This window comes from Solenopsis invicta, chromosome 16 (genome assembly GCF_016802725.1).
Source record: "Solenopsis invicta isolate M01_SB chromosome 16, UNIL_Sinv_3.0, whole genome shotgun sequence".
NCBI classification, from domain to species: domain Eukaryota; kingdom Metazoa; phylum Arthropoda; class Insecta; order Hymenoptera; family Formicidae; genus Solenopsis; species Solenopsis invicta.
Window position 1 is genome coordinate 14,693,229 of NC_052679.1, and position 12,750 is coordinate 14,705,978.

At 30.5% G+C, this 12,750-nt stretch overlaps 1 protein-coding gene across 4 annotated transcripts in view; it reads right to left on the bottom strand.

Annotated features, from left to right (window-relative positions):
* Window positions 1-1,176: 1,176 nt before the first annotated feature.
* LOC105201535 (complexin) overlaps window positions 1,177-12,750 on the bottom strand; it is a 210,854-nt gene continuing 199,280 nt past the window's right edge. For all 4 annotated transcript variants that reach the window (XM_011169581.3, XM_011169582.3, XM_011169583.3 and 1 more), the window contains 2 exons: window positions 3,174-3,303; window positions 1,177-2,439 (listed from right to left, as the gene is read on the bottom strand). In XM_011169581.3, coding sequence (XP_011167883.1) covers window positions 2,366-2,439; window positions 3,174-3,303 — 204 coding nt within the window. In that variant the 3' untranslated portion in view covers window positions 1,177-2,365. The remainder of the gene's footprint in view (window positions 2,440-3,173; window positions 3,304-12,750) is intronic.

Consider the following 12,750-nt stretch of genomic DNA (forward strand, 5'->3'; position numbering starts at 1 on the left):
TTACGTCATAATTAAGAAAGTTTATATACGGCTAGCAACTCATGAATTTACAATCAAGAATAGCAACAATTGTTATTTAAAGTAAGAAAGGTTTATAAATGCAATAGCAAAGGACAGCAATTGAAACAAAGGTAGACTATAAGTGCAGCAATATGAAGCATAGTACAGCTTTTGCACGACGCATTCGTTGGAGCTGTTAATTGACCATCTAATAGGGAAGTTTCGAGGTCCGTATTCGAATATCCAATTGCTTCCGAAGTTTCCCATTTGACAGTCGATATATCTGACCGACTTGCACGTAGATCGCAGCACAACATAATTTACACGCAGCAAGAAGCCAATCACCTCCTGCTACGTATCTTTTATTCCCGGAAAAATAAGGAGCTAATTGGTCACCGCATGAGTCACGTTTGTTACTTCCTAGCTATGCAGAAGCCGTAACCGTACGGCAACTGTGTAAGACCCTAAAAGTGATATTTACGATCATCGTAGACAGTTTATTAGATAGTTTATATCTGTGCCGAATAGTTGTCGGATATGAAACTTAGCCTTCAACGAAGGCTTTCCGAAAAAAAACCTTTGAAAACGTTCAAAAAGTTCCCTGCCAGAGGAATATTGCAGAATACTGTATCCCTATCCGAGAATCAATTAACATGTCTGAAACGTTCGCAGTACACGATCTTCCGAAATACAGAATAACTAGATATTCCGTTAAAATATCTAGGTGAACAAATCATTAATACTGGTAATGATTAGAGAGTTAATTTTTCAGTTAGTTCCTGTAATAATCAATAGCTGATTTTCAAATCACCAAATTGCGCCAAAAATTCTCCATATAACTATAGAATACCTAGACGAACTATAAATAGAAAATAACTCGGTACCCACAGTTGGGTACCTTCACTCGTCATACCAGATAATTGATTTGTTATAAACTATGCTACGTCTAAACACATTCTACAGAACACCTAATTATCCTATATAAAACAACATCACTTCACACTTCGTTTTAACTGCAACAATTACATAAAAAAATCACACTCTGGTCGAGTCAGCATTCTCTCTCTTTCCCCTTTTGTCTTCATCGTCGTTTACATCGTTTTTACCTCCCTGAATTTTTCCCTTCACGAACACCATCGACGATCGACAATATTTCAGTCATCTCTCCTTTTTGGGTTTTTTTTTTTTTTTTACACACGTTCTCTCGTTTCGTCGTATTGTTTATTTCCGAATCAAATGAGATTAGGCTTTCAAATTTTTAATTCTTCTCCGCGACATTTGGTTACGCGATCTTCAAGATAATCGTTGGTATCAATTTTCTTTTCTTTTTTTTATGATCGACTTTACTTTTCTTCAACGTCGTCAATGCCTGGATCTCTTCGTTTTGTGTGAAAGAACAACGGGATGTCTGTCGAGAATTTCTTCCAAATTCTAACACGAGGTTTGTCTGCTCGTAGGAATTGAGAGAATTGGTCTTTGTATTTTCTCAACAAGCATCTTTCAATCTCGTTTCTTTCATTCCGTTGATTTATTTTGTTTTCTCTCTTTTTTCTTCTATTTACCGTAAATTTAACAACATGCTGTACTGTTTATTTTGCGGCTAATACTTTTGTTAAGATATTTATAATAAATATTTCTTTAAAGTTTATTGTTACGTTCCTAGCGAATGATTTCTTTTAACTTTACTGGCATCACTGATAAGTTATCAGTATCGATATAATTGCATTTTTTAATTCCTTAAAGATTTTTTTTGCAGAATTCAATCCGTTTTTAAGTTTTAGTTTCGTATGCTCAGTTAATTATTTTCTTCCGCAATTCCAGTTATCAAATTTTAATAAAATGTCTTTCTCAAATTTCAGCTTCTATTGTCTAATTTCTTGCGGCTTGCGTAAATTTTCGGTATTTTATATCATTTGACTCTTCTGATGAAATCTGTTTGGCGTTTGTTTCTCTCCGCGAAAGGGGTAATTCTTCTTTCATCCCTTTACTTTAAATCTCGTACGGGACAAAATTCTCGACAGGATCTTTTCGATTTTTGAAGTTGCATCCAAATGTGACGGCAATGAAAAATCCTCTGAGAATCCTTGAAAAATCCTTGGGACATCGTCTGGCTCATTTTCGTCGTTCACTTTACTTTAAGCAACGATCGACCAATCGACTGTTGAAATTGATCTCCGATTGATCGACACGACGATGGCGTTCCAATGTTGGTGACTTCACGTATCAGTTTTCCTCTTTCTCGTTGCTTCGTTATCTCTTCCGCTACCCCTTCCTCCCTTGCTCCTTTGGGCAGCAGGGCGGACGCGAGTCCGACAACGACGTACGTCATCGTCATCTTTCTCACGAACCGCACAATGCAATAGGCTCATTGGAGGCTGCACTTACTTTCAATTTGCGATTTGATCTCGTTCACTTGCGTTTCTATCGTATTTCTCAGTTCTGAAACAGTCAAAATGGGAATGTGTTTAATGAAGCATTAATAATGAAATCCCGAACGAAAGAATAGCGAGAGAGAAATGTAATTATGCAGAGAGTCTGTGCTATCGCAAATTTCAATTCGCACTTACGGTTCACTTCTTGCGAAATGAATGTGAGAGGAATTAAATTAAAACTGTTGCTACAAAAATACAAATGAAATTAGACACATTAAGTAATGTACTTTCGCAGCTGTGAAAATGGAACGTCGCCATATACATTCATTCCGCTTTGACAAATAAAGCAAAATTAATTTTTGCCGAGTCTTATAATTAGAATTAATTTCTAAAAATGATTTCCAAAATTTAATACAGATACAATAAAGTAATCTGTTGATTTGCGCCAAATGTAATGTGTAATATAATAAAAGATTAATTAACGTTACGTATACATGAATCCAAATATATTCGGACAGCTGGCAGGTGTTTCCGAATCCCACTAGTGTTGCCGTGAGTTTAGAGTAATTTCCCTAAGGACTTAGTTTGTTCTTTAAGGTACTACTAAGGTATATTAACACAAACTTGATATAATGCTCTCTCATAAATAGTAATAGAAAATAGTTGCAGCGTTAGATTCGTAAAATTAGAACATTTCAAACTATTTTTTCAAGCCGAGCGTCGTATTTTGTGAGTCAGTTTGATTTAAAACGTCTCGTATTAAACATGTATATTGAAAAAAATATTGCGAGCACTACGTACTGGTGAACTCGTCTTCGTCTTCGGCTTCAGCTTCGGCCGCCAATTCCTCTGGTGTTTTCTTCTTTCGCATCAGAGGATTAGGCTCTTCCTGTGGCATCTCCTGCACCTCCTCCTTTTTCTTTATATTATACTGTAATTCAAAGAAAAGCAATATCTCATCAAGTGAGATAGAGGAACCGACAACTTCTCTTCCCAGCGTTAAAACTTTGGTTATTCGATCATTTAGAAAATCATTATAAATAAGTATTTTAATTTATTCTAATATTAATTTGCTATTTTACCTTACTTTATCATTGTATACTAGAATTTTATATGTCTGGATATACGTATAAAATTATTGTATACAATATATATATATATAACTGTTTTAATAACTATAAAAAAATTGCCAATAACAATTAACATTAGATTTTCTTATTTGACTTAATTGGCTTTATTATATCTAAAGATTGACAAGGGCCATTTCATAAACGTTAAAACGCGAGTATATATTATATGTACAAAGCGCAAACATTTTCGATTCACATATTGAGTCTCTGCAATATTAATCAGCTATTTAGATATTATAATTGCTAAGTTCAAACAACTATAATTATTATCTTGTTTTATTAATAACGTATACGGTATGATCATGGCTAACAATGTAGTAAAATTTTAATGATCGAATTGTGTGTCGTTGCCACCTTACTTCTAATATGTTTGAGACTAGATGTTGGAAATGTCTAAGATTACTTATGTAAATCGATATCAAATAACCGCTTGACGCACAATTTGACCATCGAAATTTTATCACACTGTTGATAGCCATATTACTATTTATAAGACAGGACGATGATTCTATTTATTATTTGGAGACTCACAATCAGCAAGTTATACATCTAAATAATGCATTAATATTGCATTGAAGAAGATTATGAAAGGATATGTGAGTCGTAACATCTGCGCTTTGTAGGTACTTGTGTTTAGCGTTCGAGAAATATCAATCTTTCGATATAATAAAATCAATTAAGTCGCACAAGAAAACCCGATGCCAGCTCTGCCGCTTAGCAATTTCTTTTTGCCGCTTAGCAATTAATCCTTGAATTTATTTCACAGATCCTTTGATCGAATTATTTTTTTATATAAAATGTTATTTTATATATTATATAATACATTTAACATTTTTCTTATGTTACATTATATATATATTTTATAATAATTATTTTATTATAATTTATAATTATATGTCTATCACATATATCATTTTTCATATACATATAAAATTAGTTTAACTTATATTTTAAAAAGCAATTAATATCTTTCTCATTTTCTTCATTTCTCTTTTCTATATCTGCCATTTAATACAGCCAATTTAGAACGGGCATGGTCTTTGCGTGTACTATTGACGCTTTGTACTCTTGGTACAACAATAAGCTCGATTACAGAGCAAGCTGGACGTAGCATTAATAGTACAACTGCCACCGCGTATAGGGAAATATGCCTCATATACAAGTATTATCATTACCTGTGGGATACGTATACGTAGTATGGCCAAGGGCTCATTAATAATTGGTGCCTTTCAGTGAAATGATTTGTTATGCAATGGATATAATAGTGTACACTCGACATCAACGTCATGAATGCCTTTGTTTCCTCCAGATGAGTCGTTTTTAGAAAAAAAGAAAAACGCGCTATATCTGGATTGTATTTGCGGTTCGAGAAAACGGACGTTTTGTGCGCGTATGTATTTTCAGGGTTGAAAAAGTTACTTTTTTTTGTTTAGAAAAGTAACGCGTTATTATTACCGTTACTTTTTGTAAAAAGTAACTCGTTACCGTTATTCGTTACTAATTTTAAAAAGTAACTCGTTATCGTTGTCGTTACTTAGAAAAGTTGCTTTTTTACGAAATCTTTTGTGATTTGATTAAGTGCAACATCTGTACGTATTGTACGATTATAAAGTAATGATAAAAGTAATTATAGAATTCTCTACTGCTACTGTTAAAATGTAACGACGTTACCGTTACTATCACAAATAGAAAAAATAATAGTTAGGATGTTACAAGTTACTTTCTAACACCGTCTATTGTTAATGTTTTTTCTAACAATAAGCCCTCTCCTAACGATCTGTGTTGGAAAAGACGTATTTGTGCAAGTTTCGCACGAAATTATAATGTTTTTAAACTTATGTCTAGCAATGGCGGTCCACATAGCACCAACATTTTTTAGAAATATTTCAAATGTGTTTCAACTGAAAAGTAAAACATTTCATGAAAGTTGTAAAATATGTCCGTAAAACATTTCTGCATGTTCTGGAATTAGCTCTGGAATAGCAAAATGTCTACGAGTCTTGCACTTGAAATTTTGTAGAAAAGTTACTAAAAGGTTATTAAAAAAAATTTCTATAATTTTTTTGAAATATTACCAAAAAGTTACTAGAATGGCTAAAATCTTTTGGAAATATTGCTGACCGTAATTTTCCGAGTATAATAAAGAAGCTGAATATTAACCTCTCGAAGACCGATTTATTTTTAAACGACTTTTACAACTTTAAACTTTGAATTTTGTCAAATACATCATTGCATCGATCTACAAAAAAATATGTCGGCTTCCGGTCTGGAAGAGTTTAAACAATTGTTTTCCATATTTAAACTTTATTATTATTATTATTATATATTTCTAGAATAACTATTTAACAGCATTTGGTATAAACAATTTTATAAAAAAACAATTATAAAAACGCAAGAATAAAATGTCTATGTCAGTCACAGCGGTTCTTGGCGCCGGCTAGTAATTTTTAATTTTTTAATTTTTCCAACTCAAACTGTGAGTCGCATATTCGTCGGACTTGAAACATAATCATAAAGCCGGAGTAATATTAATGTTATTAGAAGCAATATTTACTATCGCCGCTTCCCGGAAACCTTGAGTTAAAAATTGTTAAAATTAAAAATTATTGTCGAGTACCAAGAACCGCTGTGATTGACATAGGCTTTCTATTCTTGCGTTTTAATTTCGTCAATACGATATAACGTATTATTGTTAATTATAAAAGCATTATTATACCAAAATTTACTTAAATCATTAAAAGCCGATATATCAAATTCCTCTAGAGGTTAAAAAATTGTTTTTCGCTTCTAAATAAAATCTCAATGGATGATGAATAATCATTAGGGTAATTCTGGCATTTATACGCCGCAAAAATCAGAAAAAATAAAACGAGCATTGATGAACTTGCAACACTACTCTGTTATATGACTTTTTGTTATATTAATTAAAATATTAGTGTATTGTAATTTCAGTTTTTCTTTTTTTCTCTTACTCTTAATATTATACAGTGAAATCATGTAAGTTGAATGAATTTGCCAATGTTATGAGTGGCGCAGCAATGTATTACAATGTACGTAAAATGATTATTCTCTCTGTAGGAAATGTAAAAAATTTATAAATTATTTTATGATGCATAAGGGTAGAGATAGTAAAAGATGGAGTACACGAAAATGCAAGTGCTTAGCTCTTGTATTTTTTATCCAATTTTATTGCCCCGTTCATGAGCGGCCATAAATTCCACCACTTTTGATAAATAGCAAAAATGCAAGAGATTTTTAAAGTTTTTCTTCCACAAATATAGAAAAATAAATACTTTATATTTCCAATTTTTTTAACATTAGTAGATAGTATGAAGTTCTTATTGATATAATTTGTTTTTCTTAAACATAATAAGTAACAATTGATAAATTGAGTTTTTGATCAGTGCGACGTATATATCGGAGTTACTTCATAATAATAAAATATCATTGATTAAAGTAACAATAAAATTTGTTATTATTACTATACAAATGTAACTGTTATCGTTACAGTAGTAGACAGAAAAAAGTAATGATTGCGACTAAAAATAGTAATGATAAAAGATAATAATAGAGTGTGTGTTATTCCCAATTTTGTTATATTATGTAATTCCTTTCGCTCTTTCTATTGTATATCTTACTTATTATTACATACATTAGTTCTTTTAAGTATACGTTAATTTATTAATTAAAGAAGAATCGCGCGTTAGTGCATTTCACATAAATCTGTAAATAATAATTAATTCACAAAGATATGTTTTCTTTTCTTAATTTATAACAGTACTGATAGCGCGATGAAAGTAACAATTATAAATAATTTCTTCTCATCGTAATCAATATATATTTCATTAACCATATGGTAACAACATTCAGTCGGCAACTGTTTATTTAATAAGTTCCTTCTTGGTTATATCAAAAATATTAATCCTTTAAAAATTATTAATATCTTAAAAGAGTGGAAATCAATATCTTTCTCTTAAAAAAAAATTTCTAGTGACAAAAAGAATGATAAAAAGGAAAACGGAAAACGTATAAATAAATTTAAAATAAATCGTGCAAGTTCTTGTTGAAAAAATGTCGACAAATATTTTAATTAGTACTCCAACTTCTAGAGGACTGAAAGTATTTCTATATAGCACGTAGAAAAAATCTATTTTGTCATATGATCTTTATTCTCCAAACACATGTTTTACGAGAGCTAATTTTCTTTCAAATTCTCTCAATCTCTTGCTGAACATACGCGTTATATCGAGGAGACAGATAGCACAAGGATAAACGAGCACTGCACCTCACATGACAGCGTCAAATCTGATGCTCTGATCCTGACGTTAATTAATGTTCCTCGATACACGCGCAACATGTCCGCGCGCCTCTTGCATCTACGTCTGTACGTGCGCTTCTATCCATTCATGTTCGAAATTATGAGAACATTATTATGCGTCGGATTATGGCTGCGAGCGATTTATCACGCGTTACGTCTGGCTGGCACACACAACTACTTAAAAAATAATCGGATAATAAAAAATATATGAGAGAGAGAGAAAGAGAGAGATTACAAAGGATAAACTGAAATACCAAAACAGAATAAAATAAAGACCGAGATAATTAAAATTAAAATTATAATAAAATTTAATTATTGAAAATAATAATAAATCATACTTAACATTATGTAATAATTATTAACGGTAATTACATTTTTCAAAAATTATATTTGATATTCATAATTGTTTTTTTTTTCAGATTTCTTGCTGGTGCACAAATAATTCTTATTAATTAAAACTACGAGTATCGTTATTATCATATAACATTTTTGTGTAGCATTCATTATTTTACATATTTTACATTTAATATCCACGTAATGATTGCAACTGTTTAGTAGTAATTAATGAATAAACAGTTGCTTGGAGTTTTGCGCCATTCGCTTATTCTAATGATATTAGTACGGAGTGGTACCTCCGTGAAGCCTGCAGAGCGAGTCGCACTGCGGCGTTTTTGAGGCCTGCGCGTCCTCATTTCGATGTATTCTACGTTCTTCTAACTACACATATAAAAATATTCTTTTTCTTGCCATTAGCTATTTACAAATAAAACAGACTATATTTAACTAATAATAGTGCCGTACGCAACAAACATATACTAAATATATATATATATATATATATATATATATACATAATATTTTAATATTTCATCGACTTTTGGAAAATTAATTCGAATGCTTTATCAATATTTTCCAAGTTTGATTAACAATATTGACATACCTATAATGCTTCCTCTGTTTTCTCTCTTCCTTTTAATCTCATCATCTAATTATTGTATCTACCAGCACTATTAGTTTGCAGAGACGGAAGGAAAGATTGGAAGAAGAGATTATGGTACTCGATACTCCCTATATGCATCATAAATTTTGTCGGTGCTATAAATAGACAGAAGATCTGATACGGTGCCATATTACCGCGATGGGAAAATTGGAATCTGAGATCTCTGTCGGGATTCAGAGTTATAGTATAGGCTTCAAAAGACGTATATCGTATTGCATTTGATCCTATTCTCGAAAATCTACATACATACTCCAATTGTACTTTTTTACTCATGAACGAGAATTTAATTGATATAATCTTACAGAAGATAAAAACATATCCTTAATTATACGTGGTATATGTAAATTCTAAAATCTTATTTCTAAAATAAACTACGGTAATATTTATACGATGTTATAATTACTGATTGTATATACGTGTACTGAGAAAAAAATTTTTCTAATTTTAGTATAAATATATTTATTCAAATTAGATTTACTTAATTTAAATGTAAAGTTTCTCTCCTAAGTATAACAAACAAAAATATTAAAATTAAAATTAAAAAATAACACCCTTGTTAAAAAATTTATTGGAATTAAATTTAGTTTAATTGCGTTATAGTACAATACTTGTTAAAATTTAATAAATAAACTTTTAAAATATTAAATCTAGATCTCTTTTAATATTAACAATAACATTTTAAATATTTGTTCAAATAAATTTTAATAAATATTTGTTCATTTACGTATCCAGACTTACATAAATAATAAAGTAATACAAATTATTTATAAGAAATAGATATTTTTTAAAACAATTTATTAAATTTGAGAAAATATATACTTGAAAGAGTTAATATATCCGCCAAAAATAAAATAAATTTTTAATTTATAGGAATAGCATGTTGTTTGCGTCATAAATGAACAATATATAATACATTTTCTTATTGAAAAAATAGTAGCACGTTTGTAGAAATCCTAGGCTTGAGTGTGGAGTAAACGTGTTTTTTTAAGACGCTGTGTATAATATTAAATCAATTTAAATATCTAATTTCATATAAAATCATTATATAATAACTTGTGTTAAAATTTCTATAATCTTTAATAAATAATATTTACTATATTATAAAAAATATTTACAAATTATAAATTATTTATTTAATCAAAAAATCGTTTTTTCAAATTAAATTAGTATCATTGGAAAATCAATATTGTATAGAAAATCAAATTTATATTTCAATAAACGTTGACTGTATTATAAAATTGTTTTTATAATTGGTAAATGATATATTTACTCAATAGAAAAAATATTTTCTTCAAATAAATAAACACAATCTTTTAAAATTTATATTAAAAAAAAATGCGTTCACAATTGTATGCAAACATACAGTTTACTAATTAAGAAGAATTTGTTTTTTTTTTTAGTAAATTTTTTTCTCAGTATGTGCAGACTAACCTAATCGAACATTCAATCAATTAGCGATGCATTCAACGCCGAGCTGTTTTCCGTAAATCGGTACATGCAGTTCGTTCGCGACACTTCCGTTCCGGTATCATTAAATTAACAGATGCTTTGTAAATTAAATGGCTCTAACTTCGTTTATAAAGCACACGCTCTCAGGTACTTTCGCAAGAAGACGGTTCCTCTGGTGAACGTCTTAAAAGGAGTCAGCCTGACTCTATTAGGAAGTCGCCATATTGAATGCAGGGACTCCCTACTAGAGTCAATTTGACCCCAGTTAAGTTCAATCTTCTCTCTTCCTAGTTCGCTCCGTCGTCGCCCCCTTTTTTTTCTCGCCTCCGTTGTCATATTCGACGCTTCCTTCCTCTTCCTTGGAAATTACAGGACATTTTCTAGGTTAAGCGTGTTCAACAGGAATGATCAATCACCTTAATTACAATATGGCGGTTAATGCTGAACTTGCCACTTATAACGACGGCTGCTCTATTTTACTTAGGTAAGACACGTATAATTTTCAGCGTCTTCAGTCTTTTTTTTATCTCGATATTCAGATTCCGATGAATTTAGTTCTCCTCGAAGTCACAGCGCTATTCCTCGAATCGATTCCTCACGTGTAACATAAATTATATAACACAATCGTTGAAGGCCTATGTCATGCTGAATGCTAATGCAAATCGATTGTGCCTAATTCTATGCAATTTGCGATCGTTTCGATTGACTGGAAACGCCAACGCAAAACTGGACGTAGACGCTATAGATTGCTTTACCTTGGTTGCTCTGAAAATTTCATCGCGGCCAGGTCGATAATAAACTATTCTCGTATATCAATTCATGAGTATCTTCATACGTCATATGCTCAATTATGGTCCCACTGTACTGATCTAATAAATACGTTCACGAATTGACAAGACGAAAACTTCTTTTAAGGAAGCATATATACAACATCTAAGTGAATAAAAAAGATCTGGCTTTGAGAATTTTTTGTGAAAAAAAAAGAAAAAAAAATTACCATGTTTATTGCAATGTAAAGCTCATACGTTTTTCAATTTGGCGTTTAAATTTTATTAAAAAATAATGTAAAATAATGTTGTTATTCAACTTTTCTTGAATCACATTTTTAAAAACGCGTGATCACGTATATTTTAAAGACAGATTGACCAATTGACTTGCAATTTTTTATTTTTTCTAGACCAGTGCTATGCAAAATTTGCACTTGAAATTAAAATGTGCCAATATTTGTATATATTCCTGCTAGCTTTCACAGCTCCGATGCATTTCAATTTCAAACTAGAAATCTAGACTAGTATTGTTCTAGATACTAAAAATTAGTGCTTAAAAAGTTTTTTATTATGCTTATCCTTTTGTCGCAATTAAAAAATAAGCAAAAATTTATAGTAAAAATCAACTGATGACTTCGATCAGTTGTCATTTTGTTTACAATATGTTGCCATAAAAACGGCAACGTCTGTGCTTTAACTTTGTACGATTTTGCTCTCTGATGAGTTCTGTAGGAACGCAGTGGTCGTAAACGTCGTTTTTAAAAAACATGATTTAAAAAAACTTGTATAACGATATTATTTCATTTTTTAATATAATTAAAGACAAATAGAGAAAAGTATAATCTTTATAATAAAATAAACACGACTTATTTATCTTTTTTCATTTTTCCATAAACGATTTGTGAAGTTCAATCTCGTTTTGATGATCTAGATATAAGTATATGCCTTAAATCGAGTTCCAACTTTGGTGTGTAGGCATTAATGCTTCTTTGAAATATTTTTCCATTTCTTTTTATTTTTTTATATATTAATTATTATTTACATATTATTTCTTCTATATACACATATTTATTTTAGCAATATTTTTATTGTGCAAAGAAAACTTTTAAAATTCTAAAATTAAAATATGTCAGTTGGAATGTAAGTTAAAATTTTTTCTCAAATATTATAAATAATAGTTTGCGTCATTATTTCATCTGCTTGACAGCACTCATTAAAAGAAAAGAGTTAAAAGGAAACGAAGAAGATGCTACGTGTGAAGGGAGAAGAAACGGTTATGTAATCGTTTGATAAAATACATAACAGAATAAAATAAAAGCATTGCAACAAAGATGTTGATGGAAACTAGTCACAACAACGTCCAATAATGTTCCTTTAGCTATTTTTCGTCTTCGAGCTGTCCTTGAGGATGAAAAACAGAAGGGAGAGTAGACATAAAGTGTCGGATGTAGTGTAATATTTTCTCCGAGTAATGTGAAACACGAACAATACATTAGATCGATAAATGGAACTTTGACAATCTCTTTCCTTCTCTTTCTCTGTTTATGTAGCATTGTCAGCTTTTAAAAGCAACACCGTTTCTGATATGCAAAATGAAAGAGAGACTTAGTGATTTTTTAAACGTGCTATTTGAAGGATTCTGTGCGTGTATATTTACAGATTCAAAAGCATTTTTCTCTCGTAAAATTCCCAAATATATTTTTTGCCAACAGTA